This window comes from Centruroides vittatus, unplaced genomic scaffold (genome assembly GCF_030686945.1).
Source record: "Centruroides vittatus isolate TY-2023 unplaced genomic scaffold, ASM3068694v2 contig_1162, whole genome shotgun sequence".
Taxonomy (NCBI): domain Eukaryota; kingdom Metazoa; phylum Arthropoda; class Arachnida; order Scorpiones; family Buthidae; genus Centruroides; species Centruroides vittatus.
In genome coordinates, this window is record NW_027120748.1 from 621056 (window position 1) to 647782 (window position 26727).

The 26727-nt window shown below is 33.2% G+C and overlaps 1 protein-coding gene across 1 annotated transcript; it reads left to right on the forward strand.

The window, feature by feature from the left end:
- The first annotated feature begins 1911 nt into the window (after positions 1-1911).
- On the forward strand, positions 1912-26727 carry LOC136980887 (uncharacterized). The gene is made up of 3 exons (XM_067277097.1): positions 1912-3076; positions 26121-26270; positions 26503-26727. The coding sequence occupies exons 1-3, from the start codon at positions 1982-1984 to the stop codon at positions 26629-26631; spliced, it is 1374 nt and encodes a 457-aa protein (XP_067133198.1). The 5' UTR covers positions 1912-1981; the 3' UTR covers positions 26632-26727.

Below are 26727 nucleotides of genomic sequence, written 5' to 3' on the forward strand. Positions count from 1 at the left end.
TAACTAAAGTTAAAATTAAAGTATTTCATAAACAATTTTTTTTGGGAATTTCTTTCGTTAAAAAGTTATTTTGTCATATTTTACGCAGATATGAATAGAAATCTGAAGTTAAAGTTTTCTGATTCCAATATAGTTTTCGGTATCGCTCATTTCAGATAATTAAATTTTATGTTTTTGTATTATAATTTCAAATAAAAACAAATTGAAATATTAAAAAAGTAATGGTTTGTAATGTTACTTTATTTATTTTCGACTCTCTGCCCGGTGAACCCTGCGAAGGCTTTTTTCCCCCATACTTATCGTAGCTTTGTCATAAGCCCATAATACCATGACCAACATAGGGTCTAGCTTTTTTTTTTTTTTTTTTTTTTTTTAACTCTTTCCGCCCTGTGGGCACTAAGAGGGTCTCTTTTTAGCAAGCCCATTATGGGTTCGGCTAAACCCACAATAGGGCGACCGGGTAGTGAGAGACGGGACCCGACATAGCAAGACGACTAGCCCCGAAAAATTTTGTTCGACCCGTTGGGATGCAAATCTGGGTTCCCCAGAGCGGTAGGCTGCCATGGTCGTCCGTAGGGCCTGATTAGAGTTGCAATGTTTGTTTGTTTAGTTAAGTTATGGCAACGCAACACTTGGGCAATCTGCCTAGGGGAATGTCTTCCGGGAGGGTTTTTTTTAAGGGTAACTGGCCCCTATTTAGGCGTTACAGACGTGGAGTAAACCTGGAAAACTCCACGTGGCCAGCCCGTCCTGGCGAGGCGCGAACTCACGACCTAACTCCCAGTGTTCTAGGAACAGAATCGCTTGGCCACTGTTGGACCCCCTTTTTTTTTAACTCTTTCCGCCCTGTGGGCACTAAGAGGGCCTCTTTTAGAAGGCCCATTATGGGTTCGGCCAGGCCCACAATGGGGCGACCGGGTGGTGAGGGACGGGGCCCGACATATCCGAACGGACCACCCCCCGAAAAATTCCTGGGGATTTTCGACGCAAACTTTCAGAATAACAAATTCTGAACACCGTGAAAAAACACAAACTTAAATTAACAAAAGAAAACCTACAATCTTGGGAACAGTACATTTCTTCTTTCGTTTGATGATTATGATGATGGGACAGCCAGATGGCCGAAGCGATTAAAGCGTCAATCTACCGCTCTGGGAGATTCAGGAACGAATCCGGACTAATAAAAAAAAAAAAAAAAAAAAAAAACAGGAATTTTTTATGGACGAGTCCGTCTCTTATCACCTGCCGCCATCATTGTGGGCCTGGTGACGATGAATATAATTAAGTTAAAGTACGCTCTCTTAGTTTTGTTTCTTTCCTTATAGTGGAAAGAAATAAAATTAGAAAGTGAAAAAAAATTCAAACTAATAGGAGTAAAAATAATTCGGATTGCAATTAGTGATACTAACTTCTCATAAAGACAAAGAGACAATTAGAAAAAAAAACCACACAACTCCAGTTTTCAGAACATTTTCAAACAGTGTTCATTTCCCGAAAAATTAAAAAAATAATAATAATAACCGAAATTTTGAACAGTTGGCAACCTAGACCCGATATGTTCAGAACAGACCACCCTTCGAAAAATTCCCGGAGTTATTCGTTCGGATTTGATCCTGAGTTCTTAGAGTTATAGGTTGACGCCTTAATCTCCTCGGTCATCCAGCCGTCTCTTCTTTAACGTTAATATTTTATTCAAAATTTCATTCATTGCAAAAATTTTTCAATATGGCAACAAGGCACGTGTCAATATATGCAATATAAATTGGTTATAATTTTAAGAAATTTAACTCTATTAAAGAGATTAATTAATTAATTTCTTTAAAAATGAAATATTATTATTATTTTGTCGAATTCATTTAACGTAATATTTTAAGGAAAATTTTTATTTTTTTTGGTGGGGGGACGGAAAAAAGAATAAACATGGCGAAAGCGTTCGATTTGGTACGCATGCGTTATTTGCATTACGACGACGAAGACAAAAATGGCTTCCGCAAAGTCGTTAGAAGAGATGTTGTCTTCCGTAGTCGATGAACGTGCCGTTAATGCCTTCGTACGATCACTTGATTCGCAATTGTCGACGAATATTCAACTTTCGCATCAAGATATTACGACAAGTATTAATAATCAAATAGCTAAACAGTCAAATATAATAACGACAGATGATTTAAAGCATGGAAGTATAGAAAGATCAACAATGACAACGAATAATTCGCAGACGTTTTGTGATAGTAGTTTAACAACATCATCAGTCAGTGATAATGTTATTGTGACACTAGCCAATGCATTACCAGCAAGTGGATATATGAGTCAAGTGGGGCCTAGTCCACCAATTCAGCCGAGTTTAGTTAAGAACATAACACCCATGGAAGTAAATCCTGATACGAAATTAGTTTATGCTCCGTTAACTAATGTTACTCAATTACATACTCAAGTATCTACTGAAAACAGAACTGTCATTCAAAGGAATACGGCTCATACTGTTTCAAATGGTAACATTGTTTCTCGACAGCCTAGTACTGTAGTATCAGTTTCATCTATTTCTAAGACTATGAATCAGTTAAATACAATTAATACACAGTCACCAATTGGTTCTAATACAATTTTAGTTCCACATTCTATGTTGTTAACAACTGATTCGCAACAGCCTCTTAATGGTAGTATAAAGGATATAGTTTCAGAAACAAAAGGGCAGAACAGTTTACCACAAACAATTCTAACATCCTATGGAAAACAAGGAGCGAATAATTCGTTATGTAATCAAAATTTAACAACAATAATAAAAGGATCTTCACCACAAATATCAGTTAAAAATGAAAGTATACCTCAGACGCATATTGGTGCTGCAACAGTTTCTGTAGCTAATATTGTGCAGTCGCAGCAACCTACAAAGCACGTTATGTCTCAAGTTTCGGCATCAAATATGCTTTCGGGTGTACAATTAATAAATATGTGTGCTGGAAATGCAGGAACGATAACGACTCAAAAAACTTCGGCACCCAGAGTTGTATTTAGTAATCCTGTTCGAATTGCTGCTGCTCCGCAGGTGATTGCAGCTCGACCGAGAGCTCCTATTCAGGTACGATGATAGAAATTATTTAATATTTATATAATATTTTACATAAACATCATTATTAGACTAGCAATCAATAATATATGCAAGCTAAGATACTATTTAATAACCTATAGATTTTTATATTCATAATTATCTGCTCGTCAGATAGTTTTGTAATGTTAGAAACTACATATTTTTTATTTAATTTTTTTAAGTTACTTTAGTTTGTATTTTCACATAATAATATAAATGATATATCATTGTAGATCATTATGTTGTTATTGTATATATTATTTTGATAATTGGATTCTTAATAATTTTAGTTTGATATACAGAAATACCATGTCTTTGCTATACAGCAGCAGTTCCCAACCTTTTTTTGACCAGGGACCACTTTGATTTCATTGTTGTTAGCAGGGACCACAAGGTTTAAGAAAAATAAACTTTTATCAAAACTTTTAATATAAGTAATCGTTAAACTCAACACTTTTGCTTTAGCAGTACCATTGTAATAGAAAACATAACATTTTTAGTAAAAATTAAATTCAGTTTGTATCAATATGGAAATAATAATTTAAAATAAATAAAAGTTTTAAATCTTTCGCGGACCATATTTTAGCTCTTGCGGACCACTGGTTGGGAACCGCTGCTATACAGGAATATTGTGTTGTTAAAATGGTTTACTACTAGTTTATCATAAAAGTAAAAGAATTATATTAGTATTTGTCTATTTGTCAAATTCAGACTTGGCATAATGCCAATTTAATTATTTACTTCCAATGAGATCTAGTTTGAATATATTTTTAAATGATTGACTCAATGTAAAAAATATTTTTTTCAGCACAAACTTATATATATAACATTAGAAAAAATTCATGTTTTAATTCAAGATGTATTAGAATTTTTAATGAGATAAGATAATTATGTATGGAACACATTTAATCTGTAGGAGTTTCATTTGGTCTTATTTTACATATTCTGATTTTCCAAATACAGTTAAATAAATGTAGAAAGAATTTTATAAAATTTAAAATGATATCTATACCATAAGTTTAGCAATTGCACATTGATAGTAATTTACTGTGGCCGGATGGCCAAGCGGTCAAGATGGCAGCCTACTGCTCTGGGGGACCCGGGATCGAATCCGAACAAGTTGAATAATCCCCAGGAATTTTTCGGGGCAGTGGTCTGTTTGGATATGTCAGGCCCCATCCCTCACCACCCGGTCGCCCCATTGTGGGCCTGGCCAAATCCATAATGGGCCTTCTAAAAGAGGCCCTCTTAGTGCCCATAGGGCGGAAAACAAAAAAAAAGATAGTAATTTACTACAGTAGAGCGTCGTTATCCGAAAGAGTTCCAGTCGGACTGTATTGTGCTGAATCAAACGTTTTTGATACTAGGTTAACTTCTAAAGTATAATTTTTTTGTTTTTATATTTTTCAATATATTTATTTTGTTTGTACAAATTAAAGAAATAATTTTTAATGATACAATAGCCTCGATTATTATTATAAAAATTTTCATTAGGCTTAAAATCGATGAAAATTCAACATGAAGCGACACGCGACGGAGAAAAATTTTAACATCGGATAGGTTAATATATTTTTTGTACATAATCGGTTATCCAAAAAAATCAGTTATCCGAACAACCCCAGTCCCCAATTGATTCGGATAAACGACGCTCTACTGTAATATACAGACTTGTGTTCAGGTTACATCACATACATTCATTCAATGAATAATAATATAACTTTTATATATGATATAATTTACTAATATATATTTTATTCAAGGTAAATAGTTATTATTATAAGTATTTTGATAGAAAAGTAATGCTTTTATTATTTGTTATAACTAAGGTCCAGATTTATATGCATTTAAAACCATGTATATATGCAAACATTTCATTAAATATGCCAGATATATGCAATGTTTCATGCGAGATGGCGCATGCCATCCTATTTGAATGTTCTTCTTAAAACATTCCAAACGAGCGGTCGTTACTGCTAAACGTTCTTATGTTCGATTTTTTCGATGTTCTAACCTGAAGAAGGTCGTTAAACACGATCGAAAACGTTAGTTAGATTCTTTTAAACAAGGCTGCTTATATAAAGTGGTACGAGTTGGGTAGTAATGTTTCATGCATATTAAAATACTTGAAATATGCATTTTGTCTTTATGGAAAGTTATTATATATTTGTAAAGCACCAGTAATATAAACTTAAATTTGCAGGTTGAAATACATACTTCTGACTGTGATCAAATCTTACTAATAGCAAGATTGCGGCCAAAGTTTTCATCTCTAAAACATGAATGTCGAACGTTGAGTGTAAGTGACATTTGATGTTCACATTTTAGAGATGAAAACTTCAGCTGCAACCTCGCTATTATCTATTAAGCTGCACTTTTTAGATGGGAGGGAATAAACATGCAATAATAGGTGACACAAGGGATTTGAGAATTACTATAAAATCCATCTTAAAAAACAAAGCATCAATAAATATATTACACTAACCTTATGAAGCTTTGAAAAATTACTATATCACAAAAAATGTTTTAAGCAGGATGTGTTCACTCAAGTCAATTATAAATAAAATTACATGTTTGATTAAATTTTATAACTTTCTATGCTATCTAAGCCATTATTATTGAATTTGTATCTATATATATAATTACCGTGTTTTACGGACTATAAGACACTACAGACTATAAGACGCACCTGAATTTTGGAGGCAATTTTTCGAAGAAAAAAGTGCGTCTTATAGTCCGTAAAATACGGTATTTACATTATGTTTGAGGATGACTTGATTAACCTAGTTTCCTTCACCATATAATCACTAGTCTAAAGTAGTCATATATTTTTGTTTATAACTCTTTACAAATGATAATAAATGAGTAAATTGTTTGATTATTAATTATAGCTTTAGTATGTTGAAGTTGATAATAATGTTTTGTGCCCAACTGGTCATAAACTCTACTAAAGTTAGTTTTAATGCAACTGAAACTTATATGTAATCAATTGCTGTTTTGGCTCATTTTTATATTTTTTGTGACATTTCAATTTGCTGAAACACTTGAAACTTTTCTATGAGGAAACAATTTGTGCCCTACATTACAATAAGGAATTTTCTATCTGTTTTAAATGTCTAGGATCCAAATTCCTGTAAATACTTTCATAGCAATTCTGCATTAGATTTGCTGTTTTACTCATGATCTCAGTTGAATTGAACTTGATATAGCAGAATATTTCTGTGCAGTAGTCAAACTTTTGTATCATACACAGAAATTTGACTACTTAACTCACAAGAAATTATCGCTATTGTATTTAATTAAACATTAGATTTACTTTTGAAAGATTTAAATTTTATATTATTAAATTAATAAATATAACATTTACAATAATTTTAATTTAATTAATTTAAAGGATTTTAAGAATTTGAAAAATGAGAGATTTCCATGGTGATGCAAAGCATGTTCATTTGCGGGATTTTAAAAGAATGAGAATTAGATGGTTCAGCTTTAAAATATTTGAATTTTATATGCATCTGTAATTTGGATGACAGAGTGATATTTCTCATGTTATCTGTATCTGCACAAGAAAAGATTCATTGCAAAAATAGCAGAAATGGGCTACAGATTATTTGAAAAAAAAAGATAGGAATTGCAGTTATTAAAACAAAGTATAAACTTTATAAAGCATTTATTTAGTCCCAAAAAATCAAATCTATAAAATATGCTGTAAAAATCATAAATGCATTTATGGTTTTTACAGCATATTTTGTAGATTTGCATGTATGTATAAAAAATGTGTGTAAAATATGTATAATTGCACTTTAATTTGATTCACTTGGACTGAATTGTGTCTATATCGAGGTTTAACTTGTAGCTTTTAGTTATAACTTCTTTAATATGCACTATAACTTTCCTTCTAACTAAAAGCTTATTTTTGTTAAAAGTTCGGTCTTCAGAGTAAGAGTTAGTCCTTTTTTTTCCTTAAGTACATGATTTATCATTTAAAATAATGACACATTTATTTTGTAGTTGTCTTTGATATAACATATTACAGAAACTTTTCAGATTTTAATTTCTTTCCAAAGTCAAATTTACTAAAAGTAATATGGAAAGTTAATTAATTCTATTCATATGTAAATTAATTAATTATTTCATCACATATCAGAATTCTATACTGAACTTGTTTAAAGAATTGAAATTTAATATTATTTTTAACATAAAACTTTTTAGTTCATTTGCTTTTTTTATTAAGCCAAACGATTGTGCCAAAATTAGCTGGCTACTTTTAGGCAATGTTAATAATTATACTAAATTAATTTACTTCAGAAATTTCTGGAAGAATTGGTGCAAAGCAAGACTTGAACCTGTAACTCACACTTACCATGCAGATGCATTACCAGTTATGCTACTTGGACCTCCTTGTTTGTTGAATTAATTAATTATTGACATAGCCCAAAAGTTGTATGATAATTTCAGATCATTTGGCTTAATCAATTAAAATTAGGTTATGAGTTGCTGTTTGCTTTTGTCTAATTGGAAAGTTATAATATATAATACTGTATATTATCTTAAGCTAAAAATATTAAAAAATTTATTTAAAAATATCATAAACCAATTTTTCAGCTGAAAAAAAAAGAGATATTTCTGAAGAAATAGTTCAAATTTAAGTAACTAGCATTATAAGCACTTGTTGAAAAAGAATTTCAAACTTATTAGTTGACTAGCAGGTAGGCCTGGCGTTGCTCGGGCAAAAGTAACGATAGTGAAGATTATGTTATAGACACAAAAGAAAAAGAGTAATTTCATCAACAAACTAAGTATTTCTAAAGAAAGGTCGAATTTGAAAATCGAATTAGATCATAATCGATTTTTCTAATTGATTTTCATGATGTGTTCTGATTATATCGTTCGATTTTCATCGAATGTTCTAAAGAAGAAAGGTCGAGAAAAACCGAACTAATCTGTTTAAATTTGAAAATCAAATGTGTTCTAACATATTACTCTTTTTCTTTTTTCTTTTTTTTCCAGAGCCTGTAAATCTTGCACAGCAAATCTTGCTCTTGTTCTCCATTGTTACTTAACATTTCCATTGTTACTTAACACTTGGGTACTTAAATTTGGTACTAGGGATTGCAATTGCTGGATCCCTCATCCAGCAATCCAGCTGGATCCAGCGTATTCTTTGGCCTGCTGGATCCAGCGCTGCGGATCCGCAAATACTCAATTAACTTTCTAAATAATGGCGCAAAAGTCTACGTTGTCGTTGTTGCCGCTTTGCTAACTACTAGACTGCTACTAATTACTTACTTATTACTTCATTAACATCAATAATTAAATTATAAATAAACTATACCTTTATCAATCCAGCAAAATTTAATAAAATAATAACGTATTCAATCGCTTTTAGCAATCTTCCTCAGTTACAAAAATATACATTAACTTTAGTACAGTACATAAAATGTGTTGGGAATAAATATAAAAAGAATTATGCTTAATTACATCCAATTTTTAAACAAGATACATAGATGTACTGCCAGGTCTAATAATTTTTGCATTGTATACCGACGTAATCCTACTGTTTTCAAACTTTTAAGAAACGATAAAAAGAAAGAGGATAGGAATTCAACAACGGGTATATATTTGGTGCCTTTACACGACCAACGTTTCAATTCCAAGCTTGTTTATGTAGGTGCAACGATGTGCAGTTTAAAACAAAGGCTCAAGGAGCACAAATATTCAATCGGTAAGAACCTTGACAACACTGCGCTGGCATCATCGCAAGACAGAAGGATGTTAACGTCCAATAGGATTAAGCGGCAATTATAAAAACAACGACGAATAGGCAAACGGTCAAACATCTTGAGAGATTGGAAATCTGCAAGGCATACATGGCAACTGGTTGTATAAACCATAGAGATGCGAACTCATTGTCTACCGTGTAGAGATCCTTTTACATTAATTAATGTTATTACGGACAATGCTGGTTTCGTTGTCATATCCGTTTTTTTTTTTTTTTCTTTCTTTTCGCTATTTATTTTGTTTATTTATCTATATTTTGTCCGCTTGGGCATTTTTCGTTAATTTTTATATTTATTCTGAACACATTTTATGTTCTACTTTTCTGTAACTGAGGAAGATCGTTAAAAACAATTGAAAACGTTATTATTTTATTAAATTTTGCTGGATTGATAAAGATGTAGTTTATTTAATTTATTCTACTTCCAGTACATAGTTTTTATATACTTATAAATAACTACAGACTAATATGTAGAGCCTATATAAGAAAACTGGTAAGACTGATAGCCACTTAGCCACTGATTATCCATCCTTACATTATTATAATATAATATATTAATATAAATTAATTAGTAGAATTACCTTTGCTATTATTTAATTTAAAGATTACATTATAATTATAGTCTAACAAAACATTTAAAGTTAATTATCTCTATCTCAAGTGTTAAACCGAACCAAAGTTAAGTTTACTACCTAAATGTGTAAAAAGTTTTACTGATTTATAGTGACCAGTCTAAATAATAAAAGTTTCTTAAGTATTTTTAAAAAATGTTTTATTTCTTTAGAAAAAACCATAAATTGCTGGATAGATAGATAGATAGGCAGATAACACTTTATTGCACCAAAAATACATCAGCACTGGATCCAGCTGGAATTATTTTGATCCAGCAAAAATCCAGCTGGATTGAAAACACTGCTGGATTGCAATCCCTATTTGGTACCCTAACTGTGTACCAAATTTCAACTTTCAACTCCTAACTGTTTTAGCGAAAATTAAGATTATTACGTTACAGTCAACCTTACCCATTTTCACAGAATGCAAGAATTGGGTCCCCCTGTTTCCAGTCTAATTACAAAATTTTTAAATGGGTCTAAAAATATGTTCGATTTCCCGCAAAAACGAAAAAACTGCATCAGCGTCTTGCATGTCATACATCCACAAGAGCCGAATTATCGGGCTAGAGTTGGCTATAATTCGAGTTCGGGCCGATTTCTTTTCCTCCAGTTCCAAATTATTAAAATTATTTATTTAATTTAATTATAATTATTAAGTTTAGTAAGAGATGGCACCTAACGCCAAGCTCTAGTGCCAAATTGTCTTATTAATTATTTATTTATTATAGCCAACTCTAGCCCGATAATTCGGCTCTTGTGGATGTATAGCTTTGTAACGGGTTAGTTGTTATTTATTTATGTCTTGCATGTCACTTTCTCTTAACAATTCCATTGTTACGTAACACTTCTATTGTTATGTAACACTTCCATTGTTGATGGAAGTGTTAAGCCTTATTCCTGTCCCTCTCCCCCGTGGGGAGGAATTTCAAAAAATCCCTTCTTAGTGTGCATTCTCGTGACGTATCTTAACTGTGTACCAAATTTCAACTTTCATCGCCTAACTGTTCTGGCTCTGCGCTGATTTTTGTTATTATCAACTCGTCTTCGTAATGTATTTAGAAGATTTAATCCTGTCCCTCTCCCCCGTGGGGAGGAATTTCAAAAAATCCCTTCTTAGTGTGCGTTCTCATGATGTTACTCTGTGTACCAAATTTCAACTTTTAACTCCTAACCGTTTGGGCTCTGCACTGATTATTATTATTATTATCAACTCATCTTGATTATATATATATAGATTAGATTTCAGAACTTTAACACATTTTTAAGTCTATTCTTTGTAGTCTTACAATGCTATTAGAATAGAAAAAAATTATAAATACTCAAGTATTTTTGGGTTTAGTGATCCGTCTTTAGCAATTTATGACAACAGATCACTAGAAAAATAAATGAAATAGCTATTTGGTGATCAAATGAAAAATTTATTCATGAAAAGTAAAATGAGGAATATTTGAGTAACATTGTGAGTCAAACTTAGTGATACCATAAGCCAACATCACTTGTTAATGTTCTGCTATGTTTTGCAAAGAACAATTAAATATTAAACATTTATATATTATAGACATTAGAATAAATGTCTTAAAATGTAAAGTTTAGTTTTGTGTGAAACAGTGGTCCAAAGAAAAGTTTAGTTCCAGAGAATTAGTGTGAAACTCTGAACTAAACTTCCCTTTAGGAGATCTGTCATTTTGTGGGTTAATAACCAAGACTAATATAAGGTGTGTTGCAAAAGTTTAGGTCCATTTCTTTCAGTTAAGCAAACACATCTAAAGAAATCAACATACATTTATTTGTGAAGGTAGCAGAAACATGTAAAAATAATATGACATCATTAAACTAGCATATTATTAGACAACTGTAAATGAATAAATACACAAAGTGGGATAATCCATGTGTTGCAAAAGTTTAGTTCCACCAGTTAAAATTACATATTGTTGTTCCAGAAACCCCTCTTTTTGCACCCCAATGTCAAAAACGTGCTGTCTAAAAGTCGCTGGAGCACATCTTGACTTATCTCGTCCTGTACAGAGGTGATGGTTGTCTGCAATTCTGCAATAGTTGAAAACTGACGTTTGTTGGCATACACCTTCCTAGTGAGAATTTCCCAGAAGTTCTCCATGGGGTTAAGGTTAGGGAAATCAGCAGGCCGCTCCATTACATGCACACCGTTGTCTAAGAACCACTCCCCTGTAGTGTGTGCTACATGGATTAGTGCATTCTGTTGGAATGTCCAGAATGGTCTTCCAACCCTCTCTCCAAATGCCATGAGATGCACTTCCAACAGTTCCTGTTAGTCTCTGGCCTTCATGTGCCCACTTGGAAATGCGATGTTAGTCTTCCCATTGTATCCGAATCCGGCCCAGTCCATTACTGATCCTTCTCCCATTTGGTATATGGAAAAAATCTTGTCCTCTCTGATGTCATGCTAGTAGTAACACCAGCCATCAGGACCATCTAAATTAAATTTTTTTTTGTCACCGAATACTGCTTGTCTCCATTCTCTATTCCAATTTGAATGTTCTCTAGCCCATTTTGCCTTTGCTATCTTATGGTTTGATGTTAATCTGGGCTGATCTTGTAAAGCAGTCGTCCATTGAGCCTTACAGCTATTGATAGGGTTGACATCAACGTTAACCATTGGATCACATGCCAACTGTCTGAGTGATGATCTCGATTGTTTTAGGGTGTTTATGACCTGTCGAAGATGACATTCACCGAGTGCTCGTGGACGTCCTGAACAGAGTTTTTGATTGTAATCCTCTTGGTTATGTACATAATTGTTCACCACATTATGTGATAGATTAATCCGTTTTGCTATGGCCCTGTTGAACAGCTCTTGCTGCCTTAATGCATCAATCTTGCCTCTCTCATAGGCAGATAACACCTTGCCATGGCCCATGTTTTCATAAAACGTTATATCAAGCAAATCACACAACTCAACGTAGCAGCAGTATAACAATTTCACTCTTAACATGTATGAAATAGTTTGTAATGTTTAACTTGCAGGTTCATATTATTTCTCCTGGGAATGTGGTGGAACTGAACTTTGCAACACATGGATTATCTCACTTTGGGTGTTTATGCATTTAGAGTCATCTAATAATATGCTAGTTTAATGATGTAATATTATTTTTACATGTTTCTGCTAACTACACAAATAAATGTATGTGTTGGTTTCTTTAGATGTGTTTGTGTTGTGTTTGCTTAACTGAATGGAGTGGACCTAAACTTTTGCAATGCACCTTATAAACAGCTAATACTACTGTGATCAAAAAGTATTGGGAATTGTTTGTTTAAACTGCATGCATGAAAGGGACGTTGTTGTTCGTTGAAAATACCAGCAAAAAAATGTTTTTTTTTTTTTTTGCCATGACTTTCATTGACATCTAGCAGCAATCCATATGTCATCATCTGTTCTTGTTTGTAAATAAATGCTTTTTTTGTGTGTAAAGAATTTTTGCACTGGCAATTTTTAAAATGTTGAGTGTAATTGAGCAAAGAATGCACATTAAATTTTGTTTTGCAATGGAATTACTGCTACAAAAATGTTGGAAATGTTGCAAAAAGCCTTTTGTGACAATAGTCTATCAAAAACAAAGTTTTCAAGTGGTACAAGATGTCCAAGGAAGGCAGATAATGCATTGAAGATGAATCATGCTCTGGTAGACCATTCACTTCAACTGATAAACAACATGCCACTCAAGTCAGAGATTTGGTGCTCAATGATTGTTTTTTTTAACAATTAGGGACATTGTAAAAATTAAAAAAGACACAGTTGCTCCGAAAAAATCTTCTAGACGATCACCATTTATTTTTGATTCATGTTCTCGAATAAACTTTAGATGACCAGACCTTTCCTTGTAGGCTACTTAGCCATCTAGTTTAAAAATGTTCCTTAAAAACAGAAATAATCCAATTAAAATTTAAATAATTTTTAAAAATTGGAAATGGTAATCTTACGATGTCTTTTAGTTCACATCCTTTTCCTTTTGGGAGTTTCGGGTCTTATATCCACTTAAAATAGCACTGGAAAATGTAGATTATACCACAACTTCCCTCTGGTGACGAATTATCACATTTAATTTTTTGAGTTCTGCCGGATGTTAAAATTTGTTTTTTTTTTGTAAAAATTAAAATTTGTAAATATTAATGTTTAAATAATGTCCCAATTAGAGACATTATTTGAACATGTTCCAGGATCATTTGGATCTGTAGGCTATGGTTGTCGGGCACTATAGTCTTTGTCTGGTTGAAGTGGTTGGATGATGATGGATATCTGTCTAACCTCGTGAGTTGCCAGAGAAAAAAAGGTGGGATTTCTTCAATGTCATTGACATCACCACTACGTGAGACCCTCTGGTGACATCCATAGATGTTCGCGCTCTCAGTACTCCCCTGTAAGTGCTAACAATACCTCACATTGAAATGTACCTGTCATCCAGAGTGGGTTGTGACTGGTGGTTTGGTTGCCTCGAAGCTTGTTGTTTGTGGGGTTTCCTTTTTCATGTCAGCTGGGACGCATGTTGTAGGATCGGTGATGAAAGCTGGCTTCAGCCGGTTGATGGCGATGGTTGTTTCTTTGCCATTAATGTTTACCTTGAATGTCTTGCTGGAGTGTTGAAGTACTCTGAATGTTTGTCATACGGGGACTGCAGAGGTCTACGTGTGGCGTCGTGGCGTACAAAGATGTGCAAGCTGGTCTGCAGATCTCAGAATACAAACATTTGGTGAGTGCTGTGATTATGCGGTGAAACAAGACATAATCGTCGCATTCTCCACCGGCGATCAGAGACGAAATTGGACATTTCTATCATATTGTCATTGCGGTTACAAAAAATTCTCCAGGCAAGTGCAATGTTTGTCCATAAATTAGCTTGGCTGTGATGGCGTCAATGTCATCTTTGTAGGTGGTCCAGATTCCAAAGAGTACAATGGGCAGGTCATACATCCAGAGTGACATTTGATTGCTGCCTTGAGTTGTGGGTGGAATCACTTGATTATTCCATTGGTGGCTGGATGAAAGGCGGTGGTGTGAATCCTCGACATCCTTGTCAGCACTATGAGTGCTTTAAACAGGTGGGACTCGAATTGTCGCCCTGATCGGTTGTCAATCGTTGTGGGATGCCAAAATGAGCAATCCAACATTATGTTTTCGCTATTCCACAGTTGTAATCTCAACATTGGGAATGCTTCCAGCCAATGGGAAAACTGTCAATTGCCGTGAGGCAATATGTAAAACCATTGGATGGTGAAAGTGGTCCAACAATATCGACGAGGACATGGTCAAATCACTGATTTGGCGGTGTGAATGATCCACGATGATATGGTGTTACTGAGTGATTTTGTTTTTCTACAAAGCGATACAGTCTCATACAAACTTCTTGCAGTTGCACTCGATGTTGGGCCACACAAAGGACTTCTTAGGGCCGTCCATAAATTATGTAAGGTATTTTGGGGTGGGTGGGGGTTAAGGACTTCTTACAATTTCTTACTTGGGGTAGGGGGGTAATAGACCTCATCTTACATAATATTCTTATTTTTATTGACAAGACTTGTTTATAAAATTGTACTGCCTGCTGTCTTATCAGCTTAGAGGTATGAAGGAGTACATGTCAGGAGTTGAAATTTGGCACAGAATATTAGGTGCCCAAATCATGCACACACAAAAAAAACTAGACTTGTAGATAGTCAGGGGACCGAGAACTGAAACACAATAAAATACAAAATGGCAATACACTCTACAAACAGGCAGTAGTGCAAGATTTGCACATGCATTGCTTGTTGGTAAGTTGGAAATACAAATATTGTGAAATCGAATTTTGACAAACACGTGTTGGGAAGTTCAAAAAGCGAATGTTGCTAAATCAAATTTTGACAAACAAATTTTTGAAAAAAAACCCATTTACCTGTCCCATGTTATTCCCCAAATATTTCTGGTTGCCACGTGCTAACCTTGACCAATTGACTGGAGATATCTTGTTTCATCATTGGAACTTTTTGAAACTAAATGGCACGTTGTTATAATTTTATAATTTTATATTAAAACTAACTTCCAAAATAGAATTATTTTTTCTTTTTTGTTTGTGCAAAATAAAAAAATAATTGCGAACGATACACGATACAATAGCGACCATTATTTTTTCAAAAACGGGAAATTTTCACATTGGACAAAATGCAAAGTTTTTTCTTTGTAAAAGTCATATTTATATTTTTATATTTCTTAAATGTAAATAATGCTGGCCACATACCTGTATTGGTATTTTACTTAAAATGTAATAATATGATTCTGGCATTAACACCAGAGGACGCTTTATCTGTTTTACATTCTTTTGCGAAGGCAAGTAGCCTCAAAAGGAAGGTTGTCTCTGAAATTTTTGTGAATTGTTCAAGGACTGCTGATGGTGTGAACAGTGAAAAAGAAGGACAAAATGCAAAGTTTTTTCTTTGTAAAAGTCATAAATATATTTTTATATTTTTTAAATGTAAATAACACCAGCCATGTACAGTACCTATATTGGTATTTTATTTAAAATGTCTAAAATTTGTTTCATAAATTTAAAAGTTTTTCCCTGAAGAGAGGTATTTTGAAAAGATATGAAGTTATTGATTGGATCCCTCCAATAGTTAAATATATTTCTCTCAACATTTTTGGATTATCAAAAATTAATAGAAAGTTTTGGATCTTCAGATAAACACTTCATGGAAACTCACTCAACAATAGAAAGTTTTTTATATCTTAAATAACTGAATTAATGCAGCAGTTTCCAAAATTACTATTTACTGGTCCTTAAAAAATAAAAAATACAAATATAGCACTGCAATACCTCATCCAGTTTGAAATAATTGTTTGTAAATCAAAAATGTTTGCAGATCTCTAATACGCAGTGAGCAAAAAAATTGTTTGTATAACAGAAAAGTTTTATTTTTCCAAGTCATCTTTAAAAAAATGTGATCATGTAGTGCAATAAAAAAACTAGAAACTAGCCAAAATAGAGAAGGAACATTATCTCTTTGTCCAAAAATTATAACTACAGTTATAAACAAATGTAAGAAAAAATAAAACAAAACATAAAATAATGAAAAAAATTTTGCAAAACAATTGCTCATGTCGTTTTGTTTACACAGTGAACATTTGTCAGTTATTAAATTTAATATTCTGTGCATCCTCCTTTGCTTTCAGTTATAGCCAGACATTGTTTTGGCATTGATGCCACCAGCTTTTCACAAAGATTTGGGTTATTTGTTTCCTAAACATTTTATGTGAGTTCCTTCATCTCTGTCTTGTTTACTGACCTCATCTTTGCCATCCAGTTTTCCGTGTTTTCAATTGGATTGGCATTTAGTGATTGGGGAAACCAATCTAATTTAATAATGTTATCACAAAATAATCTATAATAATCTTTGCCATACTGTATGTTTGAGGTAATTATCTTGTCAGAAAAAGTTATTTTCTTAACCCCAGTTTGCAAACTGATTTCTCCAAATTTTCCTTGAAGATGTTTAAGTAGTCTTTCTTCATTCTCCTGTTAATAAGTATTAATTTGCTAACTCCTTTTACATTGAAGTTGGGAATAAAATACTGGGTTAAAACTACAGCATCAAAGTAAAGTACTCTGTGAATCAGGAACTGTGTGTAAAAAATGTGTGCAAACAAATCTTGAAAAAATCTTAGGCTAAGATAATTTGTGTTGACAATAATAACTTACATGCCTCAAGACCCAACCAACATTACAGGATTCCACTTCTACCTTGCTTGTGGTACAGCTGATGTCTCAGAAGACTTCAGATTCAAGGACAAAGCAAAATTTTCAAAGAAATGGGTTGTATAGCAATGTCTGGACACTTTTGGAACTTTTCATTTCCAACAGGATTGTAATGACAATGGTGTATGTTGAAGAGTGCTTGAAGAAGCATTTGATACCTTTCATTAACAACATCACAAAAATATTGGGTTGTTCGGAAAGTTCGTAGCGATTTTTGATAGCCGACAGTTGAGACACCGATTGACGCAAAAATGATTAGAATTGTACAAACCAATGAATATTACGATAAATGACCTTGAGACGTGTCCGTTACAAAAAAACCGTTAAGATTATTCAAATAGTGTTTAATTTGTCTCATCGTAAAAAATGGATGCGAACAACGTGCATTATCAACACTTGTTTCTTTTCTTTTTTCGTGAAGGCAAAAATGCTGTACAAACAGCAAAAAAGATATGTGATGTTTATGGTGGGAGTGCTGTATCAGAATCAACTGTTCGAAAGTGGTTTGCAAAATTTAAAACAGGTCATTTCAGCCTTGAAGATGCTCCTTGCTCAGGAAGACCTTCTGTTATTGAAGAGGACCAGATCAAAGCATTATTGGATGAAAACCCTCATTACACAACTCGAGAGATTGCAAACATAGTGAAGTCATCAAACAGTACTATATTTCAACATCTAAAGCTTGGATACGTGAATCGTTATGACATTTGGATACCTCACGACTGAATGGAAAAAACTTACTGGATCGCATCTCCATTTGTGATTCTCTTGAAAGACGAAATGAAAATGACTCTTTTCTGAAGCGTTTAGTTACAGGTGATGAAAAGTGGATCATTTATAACAACATCAGCCGAAAACGATCATGGGGTAAGAAAAATGAATCACCATTAAAAACTCCAAAGGCCGGTCTTCATCCAAAGAAGGCCATGCTCACTGTCTGGTGGGATTGGAAAGAAATCCTGTACTACGAGCTGCTTCCACAGAATCAAACAATTGATTCTGATAAGTATTGTTCCCAATTGGATAAGCTGAACATGGCAATTAAAGAAAAACGTCCGGAACTGGCCAATAGAAAAGCCATTGTGTTTCACCAAGATAATGCCAGACCTCACACGTCTTTACAAACACATCAAAAATTATTGGAACTAGGCTGGGATGTTTTACCTCAACCCCCCTTACTCACCCGACCTTGCCCCGTCGGACTACCATTTGTTCCGTTCTCTACAAAATTCCCTTCATGATAAAAACTTTGATACTTTGGAAGCTTGCAAAAACCACGTGGATCAGTTTTTCGTGGGAAAAACTGGAAAGTTCTACGAAGAGGGTATCATGAAGCTGCCCCATAGATGGCAACACGTCATTAAAAACAATGGTGCATACATAATGGAATAAAAGTATATTTTTAGTTTTAAAACAATTTCTTTTATTTCTCTTAAAAATCACTACGAACTTTTCGAACAACCCAATAAGATATGCTCTTATGGCAAGACCTTACTCTACTCACTGTGCTACTTTAGTGAACAACTTTTTCAGTCTCTAGCATTAATTTTATTGATCACATTAAGAATTTTGTTGAGTGCTTGATTCTTCAAGCTAGATGTATAAAAAGATTTTGGGTAATTGTTAGCAGAAGTATTCCTATAGAAAGTCCTAACCAAAATCACTTCATGGATTCATGCATGTGTGGAACAGAATCAGCAAAGTAGTAACAGAATAATCAGGCAAGGTGCTTACTAAGAGAACTAGGAATTTGTTGGAGAAGATCAGCAAGGAATGAGTGTTTTCTGTAATTTAGCCATTGGAAATTGTAGAACACATTTGGCTTGTCTTTTTTATTGCATTGTCATAGCTTTGTATTTCATTTCCATGCATTACAGGTTATTTTATTTCAAATGTCAATTTACTTCCTGATTATCCCTTAAGCAGATTCTTCTGTATATATTATAATATGAAAACTGTTGATAAATAGTAGTAAGTCATAATTTTTAACTTTGCACATCAAAATTTTATGATTTTTCATGAATTATATTTAAAGCTTCATTGTTTAAAATTTTGTTTCTTCCTCGACAACAGTTTGGATTTTATAACCATTTTTTTTTTTTTTTTAATCTAAGGAGGCTAAGGGATATCCTTGTTCCCTGTAATGAATAGTCAATATAGTTTGCAAATAAATTAAAAACGTTGAATTGGTACTTAGATATGACAATTTATATAATTTTTTTGTTTAAATAAGAAAAAATATATATACATTTTTACATAGGTATATTTTTCATGTGTGAACATTATTTTCTAAATCTATAATTATTATGAACAATAATTTTGTAAATTATAGTGAAGTATCAAAAATTTAATTCAGCTGTAAAAAAATGAATGTTATTTATATGTATATTTGAAAATCCAGATGGGATCTGGTTCTAATTAGTCCAAATTTTTGATGCTTCATTGTATTTTTTTTTTATAAAAGATATTCATTTAATTTGTTGAATTAGAAATTTAATGCTGTAAGCACTGAATTATGTGCTTGCAATTTATGACACTAATATTTGAGTTGCAACCTGTGCAAGTGTGTGATTTGAGATCGATGTGACAGTGAGCAAGTTAGAACTGGCTTCTTCCTGCCAAAGACTGTTCTGCAACATTAAGCATCATATGAAGAGAGACATTATGATCAACTCCTGAATCAATGCAAATACAATATAACCTCCAAATAGTAGACACCATTGGGACCAAGAAGTTTGTATGTTATTTAGACATTCCTCTATTGGGAGCTACATGCTGGCCACCATACTGTATTTTAATGCAGTCATCATATAGTGAAGAATATGATGGATTATGAAAACATCAAATTTGTGTTAGGAATGTGAAAATACCAAAAAGTATATGTAGCATATATAATTAAAATATAGGCCATATACAGTAGGCCTATATTATTTATCTTTCCTACTGTAAAAATCTCATTTTAATTGAATTCTAAATTGCAAACAGATTGATCAGGATACTTTAATTAAATGGAACATTTAAATTATGACAAAACATAATTGCTGATTAATTATTAATTCATCAAAAACAACCTGAGCAGAACTAATGAAAAAGAAAAATGAAACTGTTATTATGAACAGAAGGGTGGACAAAGGTCAGTTAGGCAGAGTTCAAATGTCGAGTTATGAAGGCAATTTGCTTCAAGGAGTAATAAATGTATTCAGTATTCTTGCATTTATAACATCATTTATGATCTAAGTGACTAATAAAAATCGATATAATGATTTGTCTGCTTTGTAGTTATCAAGTAGGTGTAATTTTTTCAATAACTGATTTATTAAAAATTACACTTTAGCCACCACAAAGCTGTTAAGATTGTAAATGACATCTTAAGTGCCAGAATACTGAATATCTTCTCACACTTTAAAGTGGCCAACAAATTGCCTTCATAACACTATCTTTGATCTTTCACCAAATAAATGCTGTTGTCTTAACCTTAAAATTGTTTATTTTTCATTACTACTATATTACAGTTCTTCTTGAGTGAATAGCGAGGTTGTGGCCGAAGTTTTAAATGCGAAAATGTGTACGTCGGACGTTTAGTGCTGCTTTCCTGTAAACCTAGACGTTTGACAATGGCGTTTGGAATGTCGAACATGATTCCACTGACTTTCCAAACACCATTGTCAAACTTCTAGGCTTACAGGAAAGTGGCGCTGAACGTCCGATGTACACATTTTCGCATTTAAAACTTTGGCCTCAACCTTGCTAATAACTTCAGAAAAGTTTATGGTTTCTTAGTACCATAAGTTTAATTCCAACAATAAGACAGAAGTTTAATAACATTAATATATATTAGACAATAAATGGTGATTGACAACTTAACCAGAGTAGTCTTCTCTAGCAGATAAAGAATATGGTTTGGCTTTTTATAACCTGCCTTCCTCCCCCTGTTCCTATTTTAAGCCAGTCTTTATTTGATGACTACTGTTAAAATTTGTCTTCTGAAAGAGCATTTGAATCAATTTTCTTTGTTTTCGTTTTAAAATATTTTGTACATAAGGACTTTGTGTTTTTGTAAGGTAAGTTATGAATGACAGCATCTGTTATTTAGAATGTTCACTATTTAAAGGTAAATATTATAGATGTCCTATTTGAAGGGTAAAAATGTCCGTTGAGTAGAGGTGTCTGCTATTCAGGAGTATCTGTTAATGGAAGTTTCATTGCATCATGGAAAGGTGTCATTTAAGAAAGAGGTTTGATATATCAAAATTAGAGAAGTTGACTGTATCAGATGAAAGACATTGAGATGTCTGCATCATGTTGTGTTTTATATTGTATTTTATGTAAATTTTTACATATAAACAGGAATTATAATTTTATCAACTGAACCATTTATGTTATATATTTCATACACTTTTTTTTTATAATAATAAAAATAAATATTAAAATATTTATTATAAAATTTATATTTTTAACTAATCAGTACAAATTAAAATGAACAAATTACATCTTGTCTATATTTTTCTTTAATGAGAGAAATTTTATGTAGATCTAAAACAATTTTTAAGGAGTTTTTAGATGTAAATCAATAACTTTCTAGCTTAGCAGTGAAGAATTCATTTAATCCTCCTTCAAGGAGATAGATTGATGATTTACATTCTTCTATTACTGGTCATAATTACATTTCTTGCTTAGGTATCTTGGCAGACAAAAAAAATCTTTGGAATAATGTTGCCAGTGATTACACAAAATTTAAGAAAATGTATAAGTACCAAGAGCTTGCATTTTGCCAAAAATCTTACTGTTCTTTATAATTTTGCTGATCAAGCTTTAACTTAAGCCCAAACGGATTGTTATTAACAGTCTGCAGCAGCTTACCAACGTCCGGTTCGGATCTCCAGATAATAAGAATATCATCAACATACCGCGTGTAGAGTACAATGTCTGCATTGAAGGTTTGTAGGACTTCGCTATCTAATTTTCTAACCACTAACTCACAGAGGTCTCCAGACAGGGGGCTACCCATTGGGACCCCTCTTCTTTGAAGGTAGATTCGCTGGTTGAAGGTGAAAAAGGAGTTGTAGCATACTAGGTGGGCCAGCTCCAAAATCTGCTTGTGGTGCTTAGGTCCGGGCGGAACGGCTTGGAAGAGGAAGTCTCTAAGGGCATAGCTACACCATTTCAAACGCGGGTGAACTCGTCTCTAAATTACAAGGCATTGCTTTAACCGGGCAAGAATTTATCACAGTGTTAGACTATGAAGCTATGTATCCATCCATTAAATTGGAGCCGTGCTTCTGTGCCCTTAGAGACTTCCTCTTCCAAGCCGTTCCGCCCGGACCTAAGCACCACAAGCAGATTTTGGAGCTGGCCCACCTAGTATGCTACAACTCCTTTTTCACCTTCAACCAGCGAATCTACCTTTAAAGAAGAGGGGTCCCAATGGGTAGCCCCCTGTCTGGAGACCTCTGTGAGTTAGTGGTTAGAAAATTAGATAGCGAAGTCCTACAAACCTTCAATGCAGACATTGTACTCTACACGCGGTATGTTGATGATATTCTTATTATCTGGAGATCCGAACCGGACGTTGGTAAGCTGCTGCAGACTGTTAATAACAATCCGTTTGGGCTTAAGTTAAAGCTTGATCAGCAGGATGATAGGTTGGCCCATTTCTTTGACCTCAGTATCTTTATAATTTATTTATAAAGTTATGATTGACTAGGGAATTTTTTCTATATTCTTTTATAAGTACAATATTCTAGCTTATGTGCACTCTTGTTGCTTTGATGCTTATTAGATTGTAGTAAATGAAATTTATTTCATATGAAATTAGAGAATTACACTCCTCAAAAGTGAAATTGCAACACCCCGAAGGAATAAATGTAGTCACATGTATATTGCAAGACCAGTAGAAGTGACAGATATGCAAATGATTAACTTTGTGTATACATTGGATCATGTGGTACCCAGTTCTGAGCCATAAAGTTCAGCAGTCAGGTCAGGCTGGAATGTTATCAGTGACTATTCGTGGCAGCCAAACTTTTGAAGAAGTGTAGAAAATGCATCAGAGACAACAGTGAGCTGAATACTACCAGTTAACGACTGGGGAATGAGACTGTACCCTGGAACTGCATGACCTTGCTTTGTCAATGTTTGCAGTTGCCACACGCGTTGGGCATGGTGCAAGTACCATTCAGTAATGTATGACACAGTGGATGCAAGAGCATCTATGAACAGAAGACTGTGCTTGACAGTGCATACAGACCATCAGATTTGCCTGTTGAGAACCATTCACCATGGCACGTGACATCCAAAGTTGGAAGTGGCTCACACTGGCAAATGACAGAGCACACAGATTGGTAGATTCTCCAAACAGCCTGTTGGGACCTGTTAGCCATGGCACATGAGCAAATGGGTCCAAAACTAGCTATTGCTGTTAACAGGTACATCTGCGTTCATCCAAACCATTCACAACAGGTTGCATGAAGTTGGACACACAAGGCAACCAGCAATGGGGGTTCCATTAGTCACTTGACACAGGGCCTCAAGCCTGGCATGGTGTCATTGTCATCACAATTCAACTACTGGATGGCATTGGATATTGTTTGTGTAGGAATGGTGGCTGTGGACAGGTGTGGTGGTTTCCAGGGAACATTACATGGCAGCCCTTTCTGCTAAGCAACTCACCAGCCCCACACTGAGCATCATGTCTGATCAGCAGACAGCCCTGGTGCACATTTCTGGTACTCTGACAGTGGACTAGTACATCATATGAATTGTGAGGCTTGTGGTTTGGCCACTAGTCCAGGCCGCACCCAACATTGTGTTTCATCAAGACAATGCTTGACTGCAAGTTGCACAGCAAACTCTCACCAGATACTTCAGGCCATTAATTGTCTCATTGATAGTATGTTTCACCACATTGTGGCCTGTATAGCTCTGCCTATGGGGACCCATATTCATTATTGAATAAACAGGTGTCTGTTTCATATTTTTGTTTGTTCCTCTAATCATTTGCATATCTCTGTCACCTCTACTGCAATGTGCATGTTGCTATGCTCATTCTTTTATGATGTTGCAATTTCATTTTTGAGGAGTGTAAATGAAATGTAGAAATAAAAAAATAAACAAGATTAAATATGTCACTTAATTCTGCTTGTTAAGGATACTAAAAATATTTAATTTTCTTCATATTTAAAATATTTTCAGCTGCTTTTGAGCCATCTTCAGTACAAACTACTTTGCATTAAAGTAGTTTGTAGTAACCCTAACAAGTAGAATTAATAGTTATATTTAAATATGATACTAAGTACTATTAATTATAATAGTGAGGTTGAGGTCGAAGTTTTCAATGCGAAATTGTGTATGTCGGACGTTCAGCGCCACTTTCCTCTAAGCCTAGAAATTTGACAACGGCATTTGGAATGTCAAGCATGATTTCACTGACTTTCCAAACACTGTTGTCAAACTTCTAGACTTACAGGAAAGCAGCACTGAACATCCAACATACATGTTTTCACATTTAAAACTTTGGCCTGAACCTCACTATTGATGATAAACAAGATTTATTGTATTAAAATTATTTACATAGAATTAAGTATAAACACCATTTCAGAGTTTTTAAACTCGATGGTTTACTACTTTTGAATACAAATCATTGTCAGACAAAGTGAGTCTTATTAGAGAAAGTTACGGTAAACATGATTTCCGTGTTTCTGTACAGTATGCTATTATTTTAAAAGAAAATTGTTAATGAAAATATTTTTTAACTAGCTGTTACCTGCGACTTCGCCCATGTAGATTTTGCAAGCAAACACCATTTATATTCAGTATTTCAACAACCATAGTAATTGTTATATAACACCTACCACTGAGAATGATGAGAATCAAACGAACTGTTTTCAATTTGACCAATTTTCTGGAATGTTTACAATCATTTATAATCAAACCAATATGCAACCAACAAATTCAAATTTAAAATGGTTTGAACATTTGGTTAAAAAATCAAAATATATAAAAATATTTATAGCAATGTCTGAAATGTTAACAATTTAATACATCTGAGTACTCAATGAAGACTAAACATAGCTGAAAACAGAATATCGCATCTAAAATAGTACAATAGAAGCCGGCTTCTATTGTACTATTTTAGATTCAGGTTAAGCCTTAATACTCTCCCTCTCCCCCCACGGGGAATTTCGAAAAATCCCTTCTTAGTGTGCGTTTTCATGACATACCCTAACTGTGTATCAAATTTCACCTCTAGGTTCAGCAGTTTGCTCTGGGCGATGAAGAATCAATCAGTCAGTCAGGACAAGTAATTTTATATATTTAGATTAGCATTTTTTATAGAATGTGGCAGATAATGATTTTTAAGTACAATTTCTGAATGTTTCATTCAATTTCAAATCTGATTGTACCATTAGATTCAGTATTAAAAATTCTTCAAAATTACTGTAAGATTTAGGTTATCATTTGAAATTTTAAAGTTGCAATCATTTTGACCTTTAAAGTTCAAACATTAAATTATCAAAACAGCATACTAAAATGCACTTTTTGGATCTGTTAATATATACATTCTAAATTTCTGTTTTCTATTAGTAAAAACCATAACTGTGCTTTTGCTTTAACCATAAAATTCTTGTGATCACTATGTAATCTTGGAAAAATTATTTGTTCCCTAATGAAGTTTGAACTCTGTTAATCACTGTATCTATTAGTAGATGAGATACAAATCTGGCATGACCTTTATGGGACTCACTGTATTTATACATTTCTTCCTAGAATCTGTCTATATTTACTATTTAGATTTTTTTTGCAATTGTTTAATTTTAGTCAAAAATTTTATAAATTTAATATAGAATTTTTTAATTATATTTAATTTTTTTTTTGTTATGAAACAGAATACAATTACACTTCCTCAAGGCTTAATTCGAAGTACATTGCTAGTAAGAACAGAAAATGGTCAGCTTCAAGTTGTAAATGTAGCACCAGGAATTACAGCAGCTGGTGGAATTGCTGGTACTCCAACATATCGTTTGGAATCTGTTCAGGTATGTTTAATTTATTGTCTTCAAATAATTTTGTATTTCTCTTTAATTTGTTTATATTAAAGAACATTATTGTTATATTGGCATATAATTAAAGATAGTTATCAGCCAACATAGTGACAAAAGATGTAGCAAATATCTGATTACCATTTATTTGATTTGTTTTGATCAAAATTCTTAAAATTATTTTTAATATTCATAATTTACAATGATTTTTATTCATTTATATTTTAAGCCGGGAGTTCATCCAAATGTTTCAAGTTCCATTCTACAAACAAATCAACCCATCCAAAATGTAACTTCAATTTTGCCTTCAACAAATATACCTTCTCAAAACATAAAAGTATGTATAGTTTATATGTAATAAAGAATGTATAGTGATATTAATTTTAAAAAAATTAAGATATCAGTTTACATGTTAATGCAAAATTATTAATTTATTAAAATGTTTTATTATTAA

Coding starts and splice junctions, on each gene's coding strand:
- LOC136980887 (XM_067277097.1), top strand. CDS start 1,982: ATGGCTTCCGCAAAGTCGTTAGAAGAGATGTTGTCTTCCGTAGTCGAT. Junction 3,077..26,120: donor GACCGAGAGCTCCTATTCAG/GTACGATGATAG, acceptor GTTATGAAACAG/AATACAATTACACTTCCTCA. Junction 26,271..26,502: donor ATCGTTTGGAATCTGTTCAG/GTATGTTTAATT, acceptor TTATATTTTAAG/CCGGGAGTTCATCCAAATGT.